Source organism: Mustelus asterias, chromosome 1 (assembly GCF_964213995.1).
Source record: "Mustelus asterias chromosome 1, sMusAst1.hap1.1, whole genome shotgun sequence".
NCBI lineage: Eukaryota > Metazoa > Chordata > Chondrichthyes > Carcharhiniformes > Triakidae > Mustelus > Mustelus asterias.
In genome coordinates this window covers 68054983-68072372 of record NC_135801.1, presented here as the reverse complement: position 1 = coordinate 68072372, position 17390 = coordinate 68054983, and the positions used below count along the sequence as shown (strand labels likewise).

At 42.0% G+C, this 17390-nt stretch overlaps 1 protein-coding gene across 1 annotated transcript in view; it reads left to right on the top strand.

Moving 5' to 3' along the window:
• The window catches only part of elovl6 (ELOVL fatty acid elongase 6), a 108885-nt gene that overhangs the window by 65369 nt on the left and 26126 nt on the right, over nt 1-17390 (top strand). The window contains exon 2 of the mRNA XM_078213506.1: nt 7255-7386. Coding sequence (XP_078069632.1) covers nt 7255-7386 — 132 coding nt within the window. The remainder of the gene's footprint in view (nt 1-7254; nt 7387-17390) is intronic.

Sequence of the window (17390 nt, the reverse complement as noted above, 5' to 3'; positions counted from 1 at the left end):
CATCTCTCTAGTTTCTCTCCTGTCTATCTCATGCCTTCTCTGAGCTCATCTTGTCTACAAGACTCATCCTCTGCTGTCCTGACCCTATTCTCACCAATATCACTTCCTGACTGCCGCTTTAGCTAATATTGTAAATTTCCCTCTCGCCTATGCTTCTTTTCTCTTTCAGATTTGCTGCATCACTCCTTGTTACGATCCCTGTGGGGCAACTGTAAACCAAAGTAATCAAGTTTACTGAATGACCCCCAAATGAAGCAATTACCAATAAGATTCCACCTTTTCATAACTACTTTAACATGAATCAGAACTAACATAAATTAAACATGGATTAACAGGCAAATGAAACTTTAGATGAAAAGCTAAAATTTCACTTTCAGTAGTCAATACAACAAAGACTCCCCTCAGATATGGCACCATGTGCAGTTCCAAAGTTCTTTAACTTGGCCTCTAGTATGTAGAATCTCTCCCTTTCCCACTATGTCAATTTGGCCCTCGGATCGCTTTCACTTACAGCCCTATTCCTTTCAGGCCCCTGGAATCGCTTGTCACCTAAACAGCACACTCCTGAATAATGTCCTTAGCTAGTTCGTGACAGTTTTGATGGCACAGATTCCCCAGAGACCCATTTGTCTGCTCCCTTTAATAAACCCCATTAAACGGTCAGATTAGCTCTGGCTAAACGAAAGCAACAAAAGTAAAATTGTACTTTTTACAATCCCTGCTCTAATCCTGTCTTCAATTTTCTGTCCTGTTTAACTGTACAACACACACAGCTCCTTGTTAATGTGCCTCTTCTGTTCTCCCATCTGCTGCAGCTCTCTTTTGTTTGGCTGCACAGTTTCTGTCTGTTAACTTCCTTCCTGTTAGTACTGCTTCCAGGGCAGAGGTCCCCACACCAAATGGATCAGTATTTCTTAATGCAGAAAAAATTACAATGAATCCCTTTGCAAGTGATACAAACTCAAAGTCCTTTTCAAACATTCTTAAACAACTGCAGATTTTACAGGCATTTTAAATAAATTGCACATTTTTCATACTGTGCTGTTTCTCAGTTAAATGTCGGTACACACTCTACTCAAAACCCCGCTTTTGACCCTCTGTCCCAGTAAACCACCCTCCCATCTCCAACCTCCTTTCCTGTTGAAAGCCCTTGAATGTGTTACATAGAACATTACAGCGCAGTACAGGCCCTTCGGCCCTCAATGTTGCGCCGACCAGTGAAACCAATCTAAAGCCCATCTAACCTACACTATTCCAATATCATCCATATGTTTATCCAACAACCATTTGAATGCTCTTAATGTTGACGAGTCTACTACTGCTGCAGGCAGGGCATTCCACGCCCTTACTACTCTCTGAGTGAAGAACCTACCTCTAACATCTGTCCTATATCTATCACCCCTCAATTTAAAGCTATGTCCCCTAGTGTTAGCCATCACCATCCGAGGAAAAAGGCTCTCACTATCCACCCTATCTAATCCTCTGATCATCTTGTATGCTTCTATTAAGTCACCTCTTAACCTTCTTCTCACTAACGAAAACAACCTCAAGCCCCTCAGCCTTTCCTCATACGATTTTCCCACCATAACAGGCAACATCCTGGTAAATCTCCTCTGCACCCTTTCCAACACTTCCACATCCTTCCTATAATGCGGCGACCAGAACTGTACGCAATACTCCAAGTGCGGCTGCACCAGAGTTTTGTACAGTTGCAACATGATAGCTCCGAAGCTCAATCCCTCTACCAATAAAAGCTAACACACCGTACGCCTTCTTAACAACCCTATCAACCTGGGTGCCAACTTTCAGGGATCTATGCACATGGACATCCAGATCCCTCTGTTCATCCACACTACCAAGTATCTTACCATTAGCCCAGTACTCTGTATTCCTGTTACTCCTTCCAAAGTGAATCAGCTCACACTTTTCCACATTAAACTCCATTTGCCACCTCTCAGCCTAGCTCTGCAGCTTATCTATGTCCCTCTGTAACCTGCCACTTCCTTCCGCACTGTCTACAACTCCACCGACTTTAGTGTCATCCGCAAATTTACTAACCCATCCTTCTACGCCCTCATCCAGGTCATTAACAAAAATCAAATCCATGTTGAAACTTTCTAATTGGCTTTCCACCATTGATCCCTGCTACAATGCTGAAATAGCCACAAAGCCACAAATACCATACTTACATGATTTGACCACGGTAAGCGATCTTCATCCTTTTCAACCAGATGGAAGCTTTTGGCATGGTTGACTGCACCATCCTCCCCCATTGTCCACGTGAGTTAGGACTGCCCTCACTTGGTTCCATTCTTACTATCCAGTAATTGCCAGAGAACTCCCAGCAGTGGCTTCTCGTACAGACCCCAAGAAGTCACCCATGGATCTGTCCTTCAACATTCTACTCCACAATGACATAATCAAAATTGCTTGCTTGGCATCCAGTCCTGTGTAAGGTGAAATTGGCAGAAGTTAAGCTTTTGGGTGGCTGAAGGCACCCTCTTCTGTTTTTACTACAAATGCCATTCCCTTGCCATTGATTCCATCTTACTCCCTGGCCAATGACTGAGACTGAACCACACTGTTTACAACCCTGCTGTACTATCTGATCTTGAACTGAGCTTCTGAGTCTATATCCTCTCCATCAAGAGACTGCTCTTCTGCCTGGCCTCCCTCCTATCTTTCACTCTCTCTTAAACACACTTAAAATTATAGTACCCGCATCTTAACTTTTTAGCAAATCCCATTCACCTCTACGTTTGTCAAAGTACCTTGATTACCAGACTGGTAAACCTCAATTTTAAACTTCTTATGCCCGTGTTCAACTCCCTTCATGACGTTACTCCTTCTTAACTCTGCAACCTCCTCTACCGAAACTCAGTGACAACCTTGTGTTCTAGTAACTCCAACCTTTTGTGCATGTTCCACTGGGGTGGCCAAGCCTCACCATCTAAACCCTAAATCTCTCCTCCTCTCAATGTCTCTGGCTTCCATCAAGATACAAATGTGTGTGTATTAATTGAGAACTCTGACCTGGTATGCAATCCTTTCAAAGGTGCTCTTGGTCCTCCTTGTTTTCAAGGCTTTGTGAACGCTTAAGTATCAACTTCAGTCTTGCCTCTCGCTGATTTCAGTGCAAGAGATACTGAAGGAGATTGGTGGGGGGAGGAATCAAATCTGGGCAACAAAATGCCCAAATACGTCATTACATATCAAATTATTTTGTAACATGATATTGCAGTTCTCCAGTCCAGATATGTGTTTTTGTTGATCATGTTTAATATCTTATGTTGCTGTGATTTTATTTTTTCTCACTAAAGTTTTTGTCTGCTCATCTTGCAAAAATTTCCTGCCAGCTTTTCTTGACCTTATAGTCTTGTGGGGCTAAGCATAATGGGTAACCTTTTTCGCATCAGGCAGGAGACTCTCACTTACCTCGAAGATTTAACTAAAAGCTGGTGGCCTAAAAGTATACAAACCGTTGGATTGTAGTGGGGCTGCTTTATGTATCATTTGAAACATACTGAATCTTGAATTCACTTCGTAGTATCACTGATTATCCACTTAAGGAAATTAGCTGTTCAAATATTGTGGGAGTACAATTGTAAAGCAAGTATTTTGTTATTGTGTTAACATCTGTGCTAACCCAGGAAACAACTGTTACAGTGGGATTACCAATCCAAAAGGAAATCCAGGGATTATGAACTATTGCTGTAATATTGTCTGTGTAAATTATTTAATGTCTTCTGTTCAAAAGCAAAAATCACTTCAGTACAGTGTTTTCATGGAATAGTACGGAGGTTGTTAATGACTATGCGTGTGTGTGTGTGTGTGTATAACGATTCTTTGCTGTAGCTTTTACATTTCCTGTAAACACTTATTTGCTGCATCATTTTCTTGTCACCTCTTTTCCATCATGTTATTGCAGTCATTTCTCTCTGATAAACACACTTAATGCACTTGCCTTCAAGTTTTTGCAGCTTCACGTTTGCGTTATCTAATTCCATGGCACCACCTATCTAATGCTTCTGAAAAGGACTCTCACCTGGCATTCCCTCCTGTTGCCTCTCTCCATTATCCAGTTGTCTCTTCGCTGTCTTCTGCCCCTTCTCTTCACCCTGATTTGGAGCAATGGTCCAACTTTCCCTTCTCTTGCTCACTCTTGCTGCTTTTAAACGTGCCATTGCTGCATTCGAAGCGGTGATCCAGGTTGCGAAGCTGTAACAAGTGACTTGAAGCTGGCTTTGGAGTCAAGGCCAAGAACTGGCTGCAATGTGTGCCTGCCAATTAATTATCCTTGTAACAAGTTGGGAGTCAATTTTGTTTTTTATATATAAATAGTGTAGTTAAAGTCAACAAATACTGATTATGGATTTTACAAATTCACATTCCTGGCGAGATGCCTCACCTACGACAGGCGACATGAAAATGCAGTCATGTCACCCCATCAATTTCCATACAGGATTTCGAAACAACGAAGACTCAGAGTTGAAAACCAACTTAGAAAGGTTATAGGAAGGGATTGATTAAAAGTTTATTTTCCTGCATCCTGAATTCTACAAGGTCATTTGACCATCCCATGCTCCAACAACTCACAGTTCCACTCCTGTCCTGTGTTTAGATCCTGGGACACTTGCTCTTTCCTCCCCCCTTTTCCGTTCTGAGCAAGAATTTCAGCTCCTTTGCCAAGATGGCGACCTGCGCCAGACTAATATAGCTCAAGATCCCATCTTGACCACCTTGGAGACTCTTTAGCACCTAAAGAAGCCATCAAAAATCATTGCTTTTCTGTCCGAGGGGAAAAAAACAAAGCCTTCTCTTTTCTTTATTTTTCTACATTGTTACTTAAAAACATTGGAAGGCAAAGTGAGCTTAAAAGAGAGATGAGCCAATTTATTTTAGGACCCCACTTGATGCATTGTTGACAGGAGATGGAACTAATCTGTGTGAAATTCAGTTATACCAAGCTGTTGGTTAAGGGTTAAAAAAAGAGTTAAGTTTGTGTTTGTAGAAAGATATATATATTACTTTTGAAATTCTAGTTTTAGATCAGTGGGCAAAATAAATAGCAAGTACACTCAACCCATGAATTTGTACAGAAGGGGCTATCTGAGAGCACGTTACTCATTAGTGCACTTAGATTCTGAATTTTTCTTTTTCAAGTACATGAAAGCTGGTTTAGTGTTTAAGTGATATTATAATGCATTGAATTTGAGGTAAAACATTAGGAAGTACGGTGGAACAGTGGTTAGCACTGCTGCCTCACACTGCCAGGGACCTGGTTTCAATTCTGGCCTTGGGTGACTGTATGGAGTCTGCATATTCTCCCCGTGTCTGCATGGGTTTCCTCCCGCACTCCAAAGATGTGTGGTTTAGGTTGATTGGCCATGTTAAATTGCTCCTTAGTGTCAGGGGGAATAGCAGGGTAAATACATGGGGTTACGGGGATAGGGACTGGGTGGGATTATTGTCGGTGCAGGCTCGATGGGGTCAATTAGCCTCCTTCTGCACTAAGGGATTCTATGATTCTATGAAGTTTAAAAAAAGCACTTGGCCAAATCAAGTTGCTAAAATTATTCACTTAATATTTTTAGAATGCAGTACCTTGAACAGTGGAGGTTGTGTGGTGCAGTGGGTAGCGTCCCTGCCTCTGAGTCAGAAACTCTGGGTTTAAGTCCCACAGTAAGGGTTTTAGCAACACCAAGTTAAAGTCCAACAGGTTTATTTGGTAGCAAATGCCATTAGCTTTCGGAGCGCTGCTCCTTCGTCAGATGGAGTGGATATCTGCTCTCAAACAGGGCATAAAGAGACACAAAATCAAGTTACAGAATACTGATTAGAATGCGAATCTCTACAGCCAACCAGGTCTTAAAGATACAGACAATGTGAGTGGAGGGAGCATTGTCAAATGCTGTCTTCTTGTCAAGCTATCACTCTCACTTCCTTCTACAGTATTTCAAAAACTATACTTTAAAATGACATATATGCAATAATATGAAGGGAGGCAATGTAACATAATGGGTGTAATTCTGAAGTGGGTGGGCAGGATTTCTAAGTACACAAATCGTTGAAACTAACATGGCAAGTTGCAATAATGGTTGCAAAGATGTAGGAGTCCTGGGCTTTATAAGTCGAGGCATAAGTGTACAATAGCAAAGAAGTTATGATGAACATGTAGAAAACAGTGATTTGGTTTCAACTGAAAAGCGTTGAGTCCAATTCTCAGCACTACACTATTGGAAGGATGTGAAGACATTGAAGAGGGTGCAGAACAGATTTACAAGAATGTTTTCAGGGATGAAGGATTTCAGTTGAGTGGATTGATTGGAGAAGATGGGGTTGTTCTCCTCAGAGAAGAGAAGGTTGAGAGGAGATTGGATAGAGGTATTCTGGATCATGAGGAGCCTAGACAGGGTAGATCAAAATAAACTATTTACTTTGCTGGCGAGGTTGGGAACCAGAGAACCCAGATTTAAGATCGGGGCAAAAGAACCAAAATCACCGAGTGATTGGGATCTGGAATGCACTGCCAGAGAGGTGGTTGAAGCAGATTCAGTTCTGACTTTTGAAATGGAGCAGGAAAAGCACCTAAAGGTAAAATGCTTGCAAGGGAAGGGTGACTCAGCGGAAATAGCTGAGTTGCTCTTGTAGAGAGCTAGCACAGACTGGACCAGGTTCAATGGCCTTCTAGTGTGTTTATGACCATTATACGATCTTCTGTTTGGGTTAGGTTGCAGGCTTGGGAGCCTGGGTTTTATTTCTTGACACTGCCTGCTGACTATGGATAAGTTGTACTTTAGATTGTAATATTACTTCTATAAAATTTTGGAATGCTAAACATATATGTTGTAGTTTGGAATGATGCTTTTTCATCTCTAATACCAGATGCTTCGTACAGCAGAACAGGCACTATAGAATTCAAAACTGAATACAGTTTATGCCCAATTCAGAGGGTAAATGTATATTGCATTCTGTAGGTAACGTATTTAGTGAATATAAATCTTTATATTGAAAAAGAAGCACATTATTACCAAAATGGAGTTTATCTTTTATTCAATTCTGGCCTCTGTTACGTGTGGAGAAAGAAGTAAGGTGGTGAGAGCTAATAATGCTTTTATATTAGTGAGAGATCTGCAAATAATTTGAGTTCTATCCAAGATCATAAACTTCTTAAAACCCTCATTCTTGAACTGTGCTTTTTGACCCTGTTTCTCAAAATTGTACCAATAAAGCTATTTCTTGTGCTATTTTTAGGAAGAAGTCTTTCTTGTATTCAGCTCTGTATGCTGCATTTATATTTGGTGGCCGACGCTTGATGAAACAACGAGCAAAGTTTGAGCTGAGGAAACCCTTGGTGCTGTGGTCACTGAGTCTTGCACTCTTCAGGTAAGCATCACTTCCTTTCCTCCTGTTCGATGACATTCCATGGCCTTCCTACCGATACTGCCCATGATTGCAAATTAAAATTGCCTCTAAATTCATCAACCCAGTGGTCATAAAGCAATTACAGCCTTTTTAACATTGAGTACCACAGTGCATTGGTGTTTTTGTTATCTGCATTTATTTCCTTGGCTTTGGTATTGTCAACAGTAGCAGTTGAAAATACTTATTGGGCCTTACAATGATGTTTACAGTCGAAATGTTAAGTTTTATAATACTCTGTAAAAGTTAAACGGTTACTCAACTTATTTCTGAAGAGTCTCGGAGATTTACCTAATGATCATAAAATCAATTTTAGGTCCTTATTATCTATTTTAAGTGACATGGCTTAATCCATATAAAAGAAAGCTTTAGATGGGCAACTGTAGCCAGATAAATTTTCCCATAATTTTCAATACATTTTATTAATGGCACTGCTCTCTGTTTTGTATGTTGAATGGTCTTATTCAGGACATCTGCTTTGCAAACTTATTAAATTCTCTCCTGTAATAAGCCGCCCTACTGTCAGATATAAGCTTTAGAATTTAAGCATTTGGAATGATCTTTGTCCAAAAATACAAGATGTCGAGATGCCGGCGTTGGACTGGGGTGGGCACAGTAAGAGCTCTCACAACACCAGGTTATAGTCCAACAAGTTTATTTGGAATCACGAGCTTTTGGAGCGCTGCTCCTTCATCAGGTGAATGGCTCTGATGAAGGAGTGCTCCGAAAACTCGTGATTCCAAAAATACAAGTGCATGGTCAGTGCATGAGCTTTCTGTACATTCATTCTTCAAATTGCCAGAAGATTTTGCAGCATTTTTATTTAAGGAAGGTCAACTTATAAAAGATGAGGGACAAAAGGAAAAATACCACCAATTTCTTTGAGAGATTCTTAAACTCTGTTTTAAACTAAGGATTTTGTCATACAGTGGGTTTGTTATAGAAAACGCTTTGCTTGTTTTTTTTTCAATTCTCATTCTAAGAGGAGACTGTGGTGTAGTGGTAATGTCACTGGACTTGTAATCAAGAGGCCCAGGCTAATGGATTCAAATCCCACCATGGATTTAGAATCCATCTGAATCAAATGAAACTATCATTGATTGTTGTAAAAACACATCAGATTCACAAGAAAATCTGCCATCGTTACCTGGTCTGGTCTACAGCTGACCCCATACCACAGGTATGATTCTTAATTGCCCTCTGAAAGAGCTTAGCAAAACACACACTTCAAGGGAATTTAGGGATGGCAACAGTGCCACATCCCTTATGCCATTGAGTGTAGTGATTCAGATTGCCATCCCTGACCATCCAAGTATAGAATCATAGAATCCCTGCAGTGCAGAAGGAGGCCATTTGGCCCATCGAGTCTGCACCAACCACAATCCCACCCAGGCCCTATCCCCATAACCCCATGTATTTACCCTGCTAATCCCCCTGACATTATGGGGCAATTTAGCATGGCCAATCAACTTAACCTGCACATCTTTGGAGTGTGGGAGGAAACCAGAGCACCCGGAGGAAACCTACGCAGATACGGGCGGGAACGTGCAGACTCCGCATAGACAGTGACCAGAGGCCAGAATTGAACCTGAGTCCCTAGCACTGTGAGGCAGCAGTGCTAACCACTGTGCCATCGTACCGCCCCAAGTAGTTTGTAGCAGTGCCCAAACACTTCTGTTAAAAAGATATAAAGCCACAACATAATAATATCTCCCATGTTGATGTTATTACATTGAACTGGTAGCACAATAAATAATTACTACTTATGCTGATGCACTGTAATCATTATTACCCAGTAGGGATATTACCTGCTGTTGTACTTGGCATAAAGCATCACTTAATGGAATTTCTGGTGCAGAGGGGACAGCACCTGTTATCCAGTTTGTGACCATTGACCGTGGGTGAAAAATTGGGTAGGCTATGCCACTTCTGATCTGCATTCATGTCATGTAATTCCTCTGTGCTTGGAGTACAAAGACAGAAGCGTTTACTGCAGAGTCTGTCTGCCCACTAGACAGAACTTGAGCCATTCATTCTTGAAATGTTGGCGTAACAATACAAAGACTGCTTTGAGATAGGAATATCAATTTATTTTACGTTCTCTCTCATGGTTGCTGGCTGTGAAATAAAGTCTGCTCGTGTATAATCCAGCAGCCATTTAATGTTAACAGTCAGCAAGCAGAACAGTTGATATTCAGGTTAAAGCAAAGGGCAAAGTAGTTTAACAAGCTCTGTTGTAATGCTTATATTCTATGATTAGCCCGCACATCTGTGGTTCAGGGAGGCAGCTGCACGTATAAAACTGCAATTGCTTTCAAATTGATGCAATTTCTGTTAGTGGGATGTGCAAAACAAAACTTGTGGGATGTACAATTTGAGTAATAGGTATAAAGTTGCTGGAGTTATCTAGTTAGGTAGGGAATCCTTTTGGAGAGGTAGGAACTTTAGAGTTAGGTCCAGAAATGCCTTTGGGACAGGTTAAGTTGACCTTTTTGGTTGTTGAAAGTAGATGTGAATGTGCGTTAAAAAGTGGACAAACGTATTGGAACTTTCAAACTGTCAGGTATTTAAATCTCTAAGTCTTTTAAGTTTAAAAAAAAAATGTGTCCATTTCCTGGTTCGAGCAGAGCTGGTCCCTCTCTCACTGCTAAGCTCCTTCTGTTACTGGTTCAGGTTAAAACGAAGCTCAAAAATCGTTCCGAACTTAAAAATGGCCCCTGGTTGCTAAGCAACAGCTCAATCCTTCTTCAAGCCGTTGTTTACTTTTCATATCATAAACACTCAAACACAACAGAGACACGGTTTAGAATTTAAACACCGCCCCCCCCCCCCCCCCCCCCCCCGCCATACATGCAAACACCTTTGTTTAACATGAATCTAACTACCCTTTCCCAGAACCACTAAACTAAACTCGCTTAAATCTATCATTTCGAATATCATGGATCACTTAAGACTACCTCTGCTTCCTGACAATCCAATAAGCTCTTGGGAATGTTTGCATCCAAAGTAGGATTTTTCATCCGGCCACCAATCACAGTGGCCCCACAGCCATTTAATATTCTGGAGAGGGGACTTCGACCCCTCACTAAGGAGGAAGTCTTGCCTCAGAGAGCTATCAGCTAATCTGATTAGCTGGCAGTTCTGTAGTCCCAGTAGCACCAGTGGCAGCAGTACCCAGAACTGAGACTACAAACAATCCCTAGATTCTAAGATCTGGGCTGGGATTCTCTTCACCCCAACCCCCACTGTTTTGTCCGGCAGCAGAGGCAGCTGTGCCATGGGCTGCTGGTGGGAATTCCGGTCCTGCCAAAATCAATGGTCATGTGCCTTACTCGCTGGCTATGCCTCCATGGAACCTGTCGGGAGGGGGATGGCGGTATTGCCATCCCCCTCCCGACAGAACCAGAAAATCTCACTGGTGGGAAGGGCCAGAAAACCTTGGCCCTGGAGTCCACGAGCAGCTAAGTGCAGAGATTCTCATGGCAGGGAGGTGAAGTTAGACTGCAGGAAGATGGGGGCGTCTTAATGGAGGGGTTGAGGGCGGACCTGGCTGTGGGGCCTGATGTGGAAAGGGATGCACCACTCCCATCCCCTTAAGCTTTCTTTCAATTTCTTAAAACCTTGAATACGTAAACAGTGAGAGAAAGATCAAGTCAAGCAACCAAACAAAGGCCTGATTTGATTACGTAGATCTTTTTAATGTACGACTCTGGTATACTTCTGCGAAATCTCTCAGCCTGTGGAAAATGCAGCCAGATGGTATGTTATACTGATGGGAGGCAAGGAGATTGGCCACACTGTACCCTCAGTCATATGACAGCCTATGTTTTGATTCAAGACTACTTGACTGCTGCCAATCTGTTGAAATAGGAAAATAACAATAGTTTGAGGGGCTCTATAAAAACAAATTGCTTTTTTATTTACTAAGTCGTATATTTAACTTACATAGGAGAAGTCTAGATGGACAAGAACAGATGAGTCCTGATGTTTGGTGTGGCTTTTGATCAGGGACCTGCTCTCTCCTAAATCTGTGGAATTTAGCACACTCATGGAATGGGGAATCAGTGAATTGGGACACAGTGCTTTAGCAGAGCTCAAAACCTGCAGTTCCTTAGAATACACATCCTTGTTAATCATGCACAAGCACTTTGCATATACTTGTCTGTATTTTTATTGAAATTTCTGTATAAGCCACTATTCAATCTCTTGTGGCCTTTGGACCATTAAAACAGTTCCAACAGTACAAGTTGTTTTGGGGCCATTCCAAAGGCTGGTGGTACGACCCAGGGCCTTGAGGCCATCACAAAATAAACTGGCAGAGCAGAATATCCAGCAGGTTGTCTGCTGTTTTTCGTTTACACAGCTTCAAAGCAACTGAATCTAACCCACAGTACAACTTAATCTGGCCTGAGGTAGTCTGTGCTTAGTATTGCATGTGTCCCAAAATGAGACATGAATGGCTTTTTCACAACCTCGAAGCACTGAGGTTTTTAACTTTGCACTGCTCTAGATATCCCCTTCTCTCTTGCAGGCAGACATCTACTTGAGAGTGAGCGGAAGGTGAAAGGGAGAGAGAGGAGGAGTATGGGGAGGTGCCGGGTCTATGGAGACTAGATTAGGATTTTCAAAGGGGGTTTGGAAGACAGGTTGGGACCTGGTAAGGGTTGGTCGGCTTTAATTGGGACTGTGGTCAGTTGGGAGATTTGGGTTCAGTGGCCGAAGAAAGGGAATGGGCAAAGGGTGTTGGGGGACTGGAGAGCTGGGAGCTTTGGGGGGGGGGGAGAGAAAGAGGAAATCTTTAGGGTCTGGAGATAGCTCGGAGTAGGAGGGTAGTCAGTGACTGGGAAATGGCTCTGGATAGAGAGGAAGTCTGGGGAAGTGCAGGTCATATAAAAGAAGGTGTCAAGGGAAAAGCTGGTTGGGGATGTTGGCTCCGGGAAGGGAAGCAGATTATGAATTTTGGAGAAGTGGAGAGGGAGCAATGGAGACTGGGAGATTGGAGCTTAGCTAGGGAAAGATGGGTGGCATGACCTGTGGTTCAGCATCTCCTGCAGAGCTAACAACATGTTAAGCGAGAGGAGCAGTCAGTAAAAGGGCTAATGAAATCTCTGGGCTTTACTATTGTCAAACAGGGGAATATTATTTCCTATTGTGGGTAAATGGAGAACCAGCAGTGGGAGACTCAGGGAGCATCTCAATATCCAATAGAAAGTGGAGATATAGGAGGGATGATTCTGTGCCAGTGCCTCACAGGAGTGCTGTGGAGTTGGGAGGAGCATTCCGGCTCCTGCATATTTCACAGATGGGGAAATCTTTCAAACAAAATTTTACCTCACGTTTCTAAACTGGCCTCCAGCAATTTACTTAAGAACTGCTGTTTAGAATGTTGTACATCAGGTGTGCTCCATCTAATTTTGCATACGTTTTGCAGAAGGGTCCTGAAGCAAGTCCGTGATGCTCCTTTGCACATTCAAATTGATTTCAGATGGTCACTAAGGATGCCCAAAAGCAGTCTTGACCAAAATGTTGGCAGCCATGCCATCAGCACAGGTTAGGTGCAAGACCTGGTGCCAAGAAAATAATATACATCGCACCTGATTTATGGCCAAACAAGACATTATCCTACGTGTTCAAATAATATTTGTTGAATATGGCCTGTGCCAAGTGCCATGATGTAGACACCCCTATTCTAGGCTGACCCCGAGCCTCTTCAGTACTACTATAATTTTTCTGCACATAACTAGCGAGCATCACTCAATAAATACAACGCATTATGATTTGTTTTTAGTGCAGAGTGTATTGATAAGCTGCTGCCAACAAGAAGAATTAGCACCATGTACATTAACTTGAAAGGGAATATTGCAGAAGTAATGGAGTCCCAGGAGTGAGATCAAGTTACTCTCCCACAAGTTGAGTTTTACACTTCGGATTCATGATCTTCATTCAGTGAGATTGCTATAATGCAATTGCACCCAAGATTCTAGTGGCATGAACGTAAAGTGACTGCTTTTTCTTGATGTTAATCTGTATGTCATATGTACTTCAATAATATATTTGGATTGCAGAGCATAGGAGGAAGTCTTATGAAAGCACTTGTACATGAAGCTAAGTATCTGTGTTTCAGCATACAATTATTTTTATTTTTCCGTGAAAGCCTTACATAGTTAGATAATGTACTTACATTTATGTTATTTGCTTTCTCTGAAGTATTAACACAGCATCCTGTGCTTTCTTTACCATGTAATCTCACAGAAACAGCATCAAGTCATCTGGAAGCAAATTCTGGTGTTAGTGCTAATAGAATGGCTCTCTCTCTTCAGTACTAAATACATTCCTTCATTGGTACATTTATTTCATTGTCTTCTGTACATATTAATGGGTATGTAAGCTCCTTTTAAGAATTGAGTCACTCAAACGCAACAGCAGTGCTAAGTACCCATTCTCTCTGGTATTGCAGGTTCTGCATGTTACAACTGTCCAGTGGTATCTAAAGCTGTGGAGAAAAGGCCCGTCAGTGGTGCTGGGGTTAGAACAGCCATGATTTAACCGAATGGCAGAATAAGCTCAAGTAGCTGAATATATTGCTTAAATATCACTTTATTTCTGTATTGTTTATGATACACACTTTCTGTTCACCAAACCTTCAACTCTCATGATTTTCCAGCCGTGCTTTAATGTTAATGTTTATAATGTAAACTGTCTATAAAGATATATAATAGATATACTTCCGAAAAGAAATTGTGGTGTGTTGCATGCTTCCCACTACAGGAGGCATTGTGACGCGAGTCACTGAACTCCACCTTGTCTTTTGTTTTCGACTCCCATGTTTATTTTATACAGAAACTCCTTATAAATTATTTTCCTGCCCTTTATTTTGCACAGTATATCTTTGTATAAAATTGTTGCCAGCTCCCTTTTTGAATCAAAAAAAATATTTTGATATGCTTCATTCTTAGCTCCCTGAGAGCACTTGATGGCCAGCAACCTGGCATAGTCTCCGCTGCTTTTTACACCAGACAGTTAACTCATATGAGTGCCTGTGGCTGAATGTGATTCACCTCTAGGTCCCCTGGAATACTTGTAGATATTTGTATCTTCAGTAGCTTTCTTTTGCATGACTTGCTATGGCTGCTTCAGGCCCAGCTAATTTAATATCCTCTGCTTTTCGGATTCATAACCGCTTCTGGGCCAGGGCCTTGCTCTCCTGTGCCACTTTCCCATCTGCTTCACAAGTATAAATGATTTTTTGCAACTTGGACTTCTACTGCAAAAGTATAAACAAGCCTTTTAATTTTCCCATTTACTTACATTTCTCTGCCTACTTTATAACACTGACACAACCCTTTTAGTTGCACTATCTTTCCAAAAGGATTTAACAAATTCCTCACAATTTATTGCCAAATTGAGAAAATATTGACCTTAAACAAATCTCTGTTGGCCAAGCTGGTTTTTATTTCAACAGAGCCACTATTGTCACGTCTCTCCCTTCTGCAAATCATCAGAGTATAATTTGTCTAGTCAGCTAAATAGACTGATGTTATTTAGCTACACAAATCAGTGATGTGCTTCAGCCAATATTTGTTACAGTCCAGTGAGTTTTTGCAATAATTTAGAAACATCTCCTTGCCACTTCCCCCATCAAAAACATGGGACAGAATTTTCTGCCCCCTCCCAGTGACAGGATCCTGTGGTCCCACTGAAGTCGAAGGACATTTGAATGACTTGCTGTATCTGTCCAGGGGGGAACCTGTTGCAGTGGGGCCAGAAAGTCCTGATCATACTCCTAACAATTATTTTTTTTTCTTATTCGATAGGTTCTTGAGCATCAACACACAAGCACAGCACTTATTTCTCAGAGTAACTGTCAGAATTGTTCAACAAACATAACTTCTGAATTAATTAATTGAAGATTTTCTGTGTATTAAATGCTTTCCCTGTCTTGCTCTTTCTACTCAATGTACCTGTGCACTCTCTAAAGAGACTATTCGACCTCTGAAGAAATATCCCAACTACTGCTACAACCAAATAAAGATTCAATAGGTAAATGGGAGTGGACTTCAAGAGGTGAAAAGTCCAGCTCCCAATACTAGTCAGTCTCAGGACTCTTGTCAGCATGCCAACATCTCCCCTCCATTCCCCACTCCATTCTAGCTCCACTAGCCAAATCCTTTGACTGCCAAGGCTGCACTCTAATCAGGATATTCTCTGAACATAAGAATTAAGAGGAGGAGTAGGCCATTCGGCCCCTCAAGTTTACTCTGCTATTCAGTAAAGTCATGCCTGATCTGATTGTGATCTCTACTCCACATTTCCCCTCAACCCAATCATCTTTGACTCACTTATTAGTCAAGAATCTATCTACCCTCTGCCTTAAATATACTCAATGACCCTAACTTCAGTGCTCTCCAGGGAAGACAATTTCAAAGACGTACAACTTTCTGAGAGAAAAAATTCTTCACATCTCCATTTTAAATGGGAGATCCCTTCTGTTTAAATTGTGTCCCCTAGTTCTAATCTCCCCCACAAGGGGAAACATCCTTTCAGCATCCACCCTGTCAAGATCCTTAGGATCGTGTGCGTTTTAATAAGATCACCTCTCATTCTTCTAAAATCCAGTGGATACAGGCCCAACCTTTCCACATAAGATAACAGCCGCACTCCCATCCCAGGTATTAGTTGAGTGAACCTTCTCTGAGCAGCTTCTATTCAGACCATAAGACATAGGAGCAGAATTAGGCCACTCGGCCATCGAATCTGCTCCGCCATTCAATCGTGGCTGATATTTTTCACATCCCCATTCTCCTGCCTTTTCCCCATAATCCCTGATCCACTTATTAATCAAGAATCTATCTATCTCTGTCTTAAAGACACTCAGTGACCTGGACTCCACAGCCTTTTGCGGCAAAGAGTTCCACAGATTCACCACTCTCTGGCTGAAGAAATTCCTCCTCATCTCTGTTTTAAAGGATTGTCCCTTCAGCCTGAGGTTGTGCCCTCTGGTTCTAGTTTTTCCTACTAGTGGAAACATCCTCTCTACATCCACTCTATCCAGGCCTCACGGTATCCTGTAAGTTTCAATAAGATCCCCCCCCCCCTCATCCTTCTAAACTCCAATGAGTACAGACCCAGAGTCCTCAACCGTTCCTCATACGACAAGCTTTTCATTCCAGGGATCATTTTTGTGAACCTCCTCTGGACCCTTTACAAGATCAGCTCATTCTTCCTTGGATATGGGACCCAAAACTGCACACAGTACTCCAAATGGGGTCTGACCAGAGCCTTATACAGCCTCAGAAGTACATCCCTGCTCTTGTATTCTCGCCCTCTTGACATGAATGCTAACATTGCATTTGTCTTCCTAACTGCTGACTGAATCTGCACGTTAACCTTAAGAGAATCTTGAACACTGAGTCCCAAGTCCCTTTGTGTTTCTTATTTCCCAAGCATTTTCCCATTTAGAAAATAGTCTATGCCTCCATTCCCCCTTCCAAAGTGCATAACCTCACACTTTTCCACATTGTATTCGATCTCGCACTTCTTTGCCCACTCTCCTAACCTGTCCAAGTCCTTCTGCAGCCACTCTGTTTCCTCAATACTTTCTGTCCCTCTACATATCTTCGTATCATCTGCAAACTTAGCAACAGTGCCTTCAGTTCATTCCTCCAAATTGTTAATGTATATTGTGAAAAGTTGTGGTCCCAGCACTGACCCCTGAGGCACACCACTAGTCACCAGCTGCCATCCTGAAAAAGACCCCTTTATCCCCACTCTCTGCCTTCTGCCAGTCAGCCAATCCGCTATCCATGCCAAGATCTTATCCTTAACACCATGGGCACTTAACTTATTTAACAGTCTCCTATGCGGCACCTTGTCAAAGGCTTTCCTGAAATCTAAATAAATCACGTCCACTGGGTCTCCTTTATCTAACTTCCGTGATACCTAACAGATTTGTCAGACATAACCTCCCT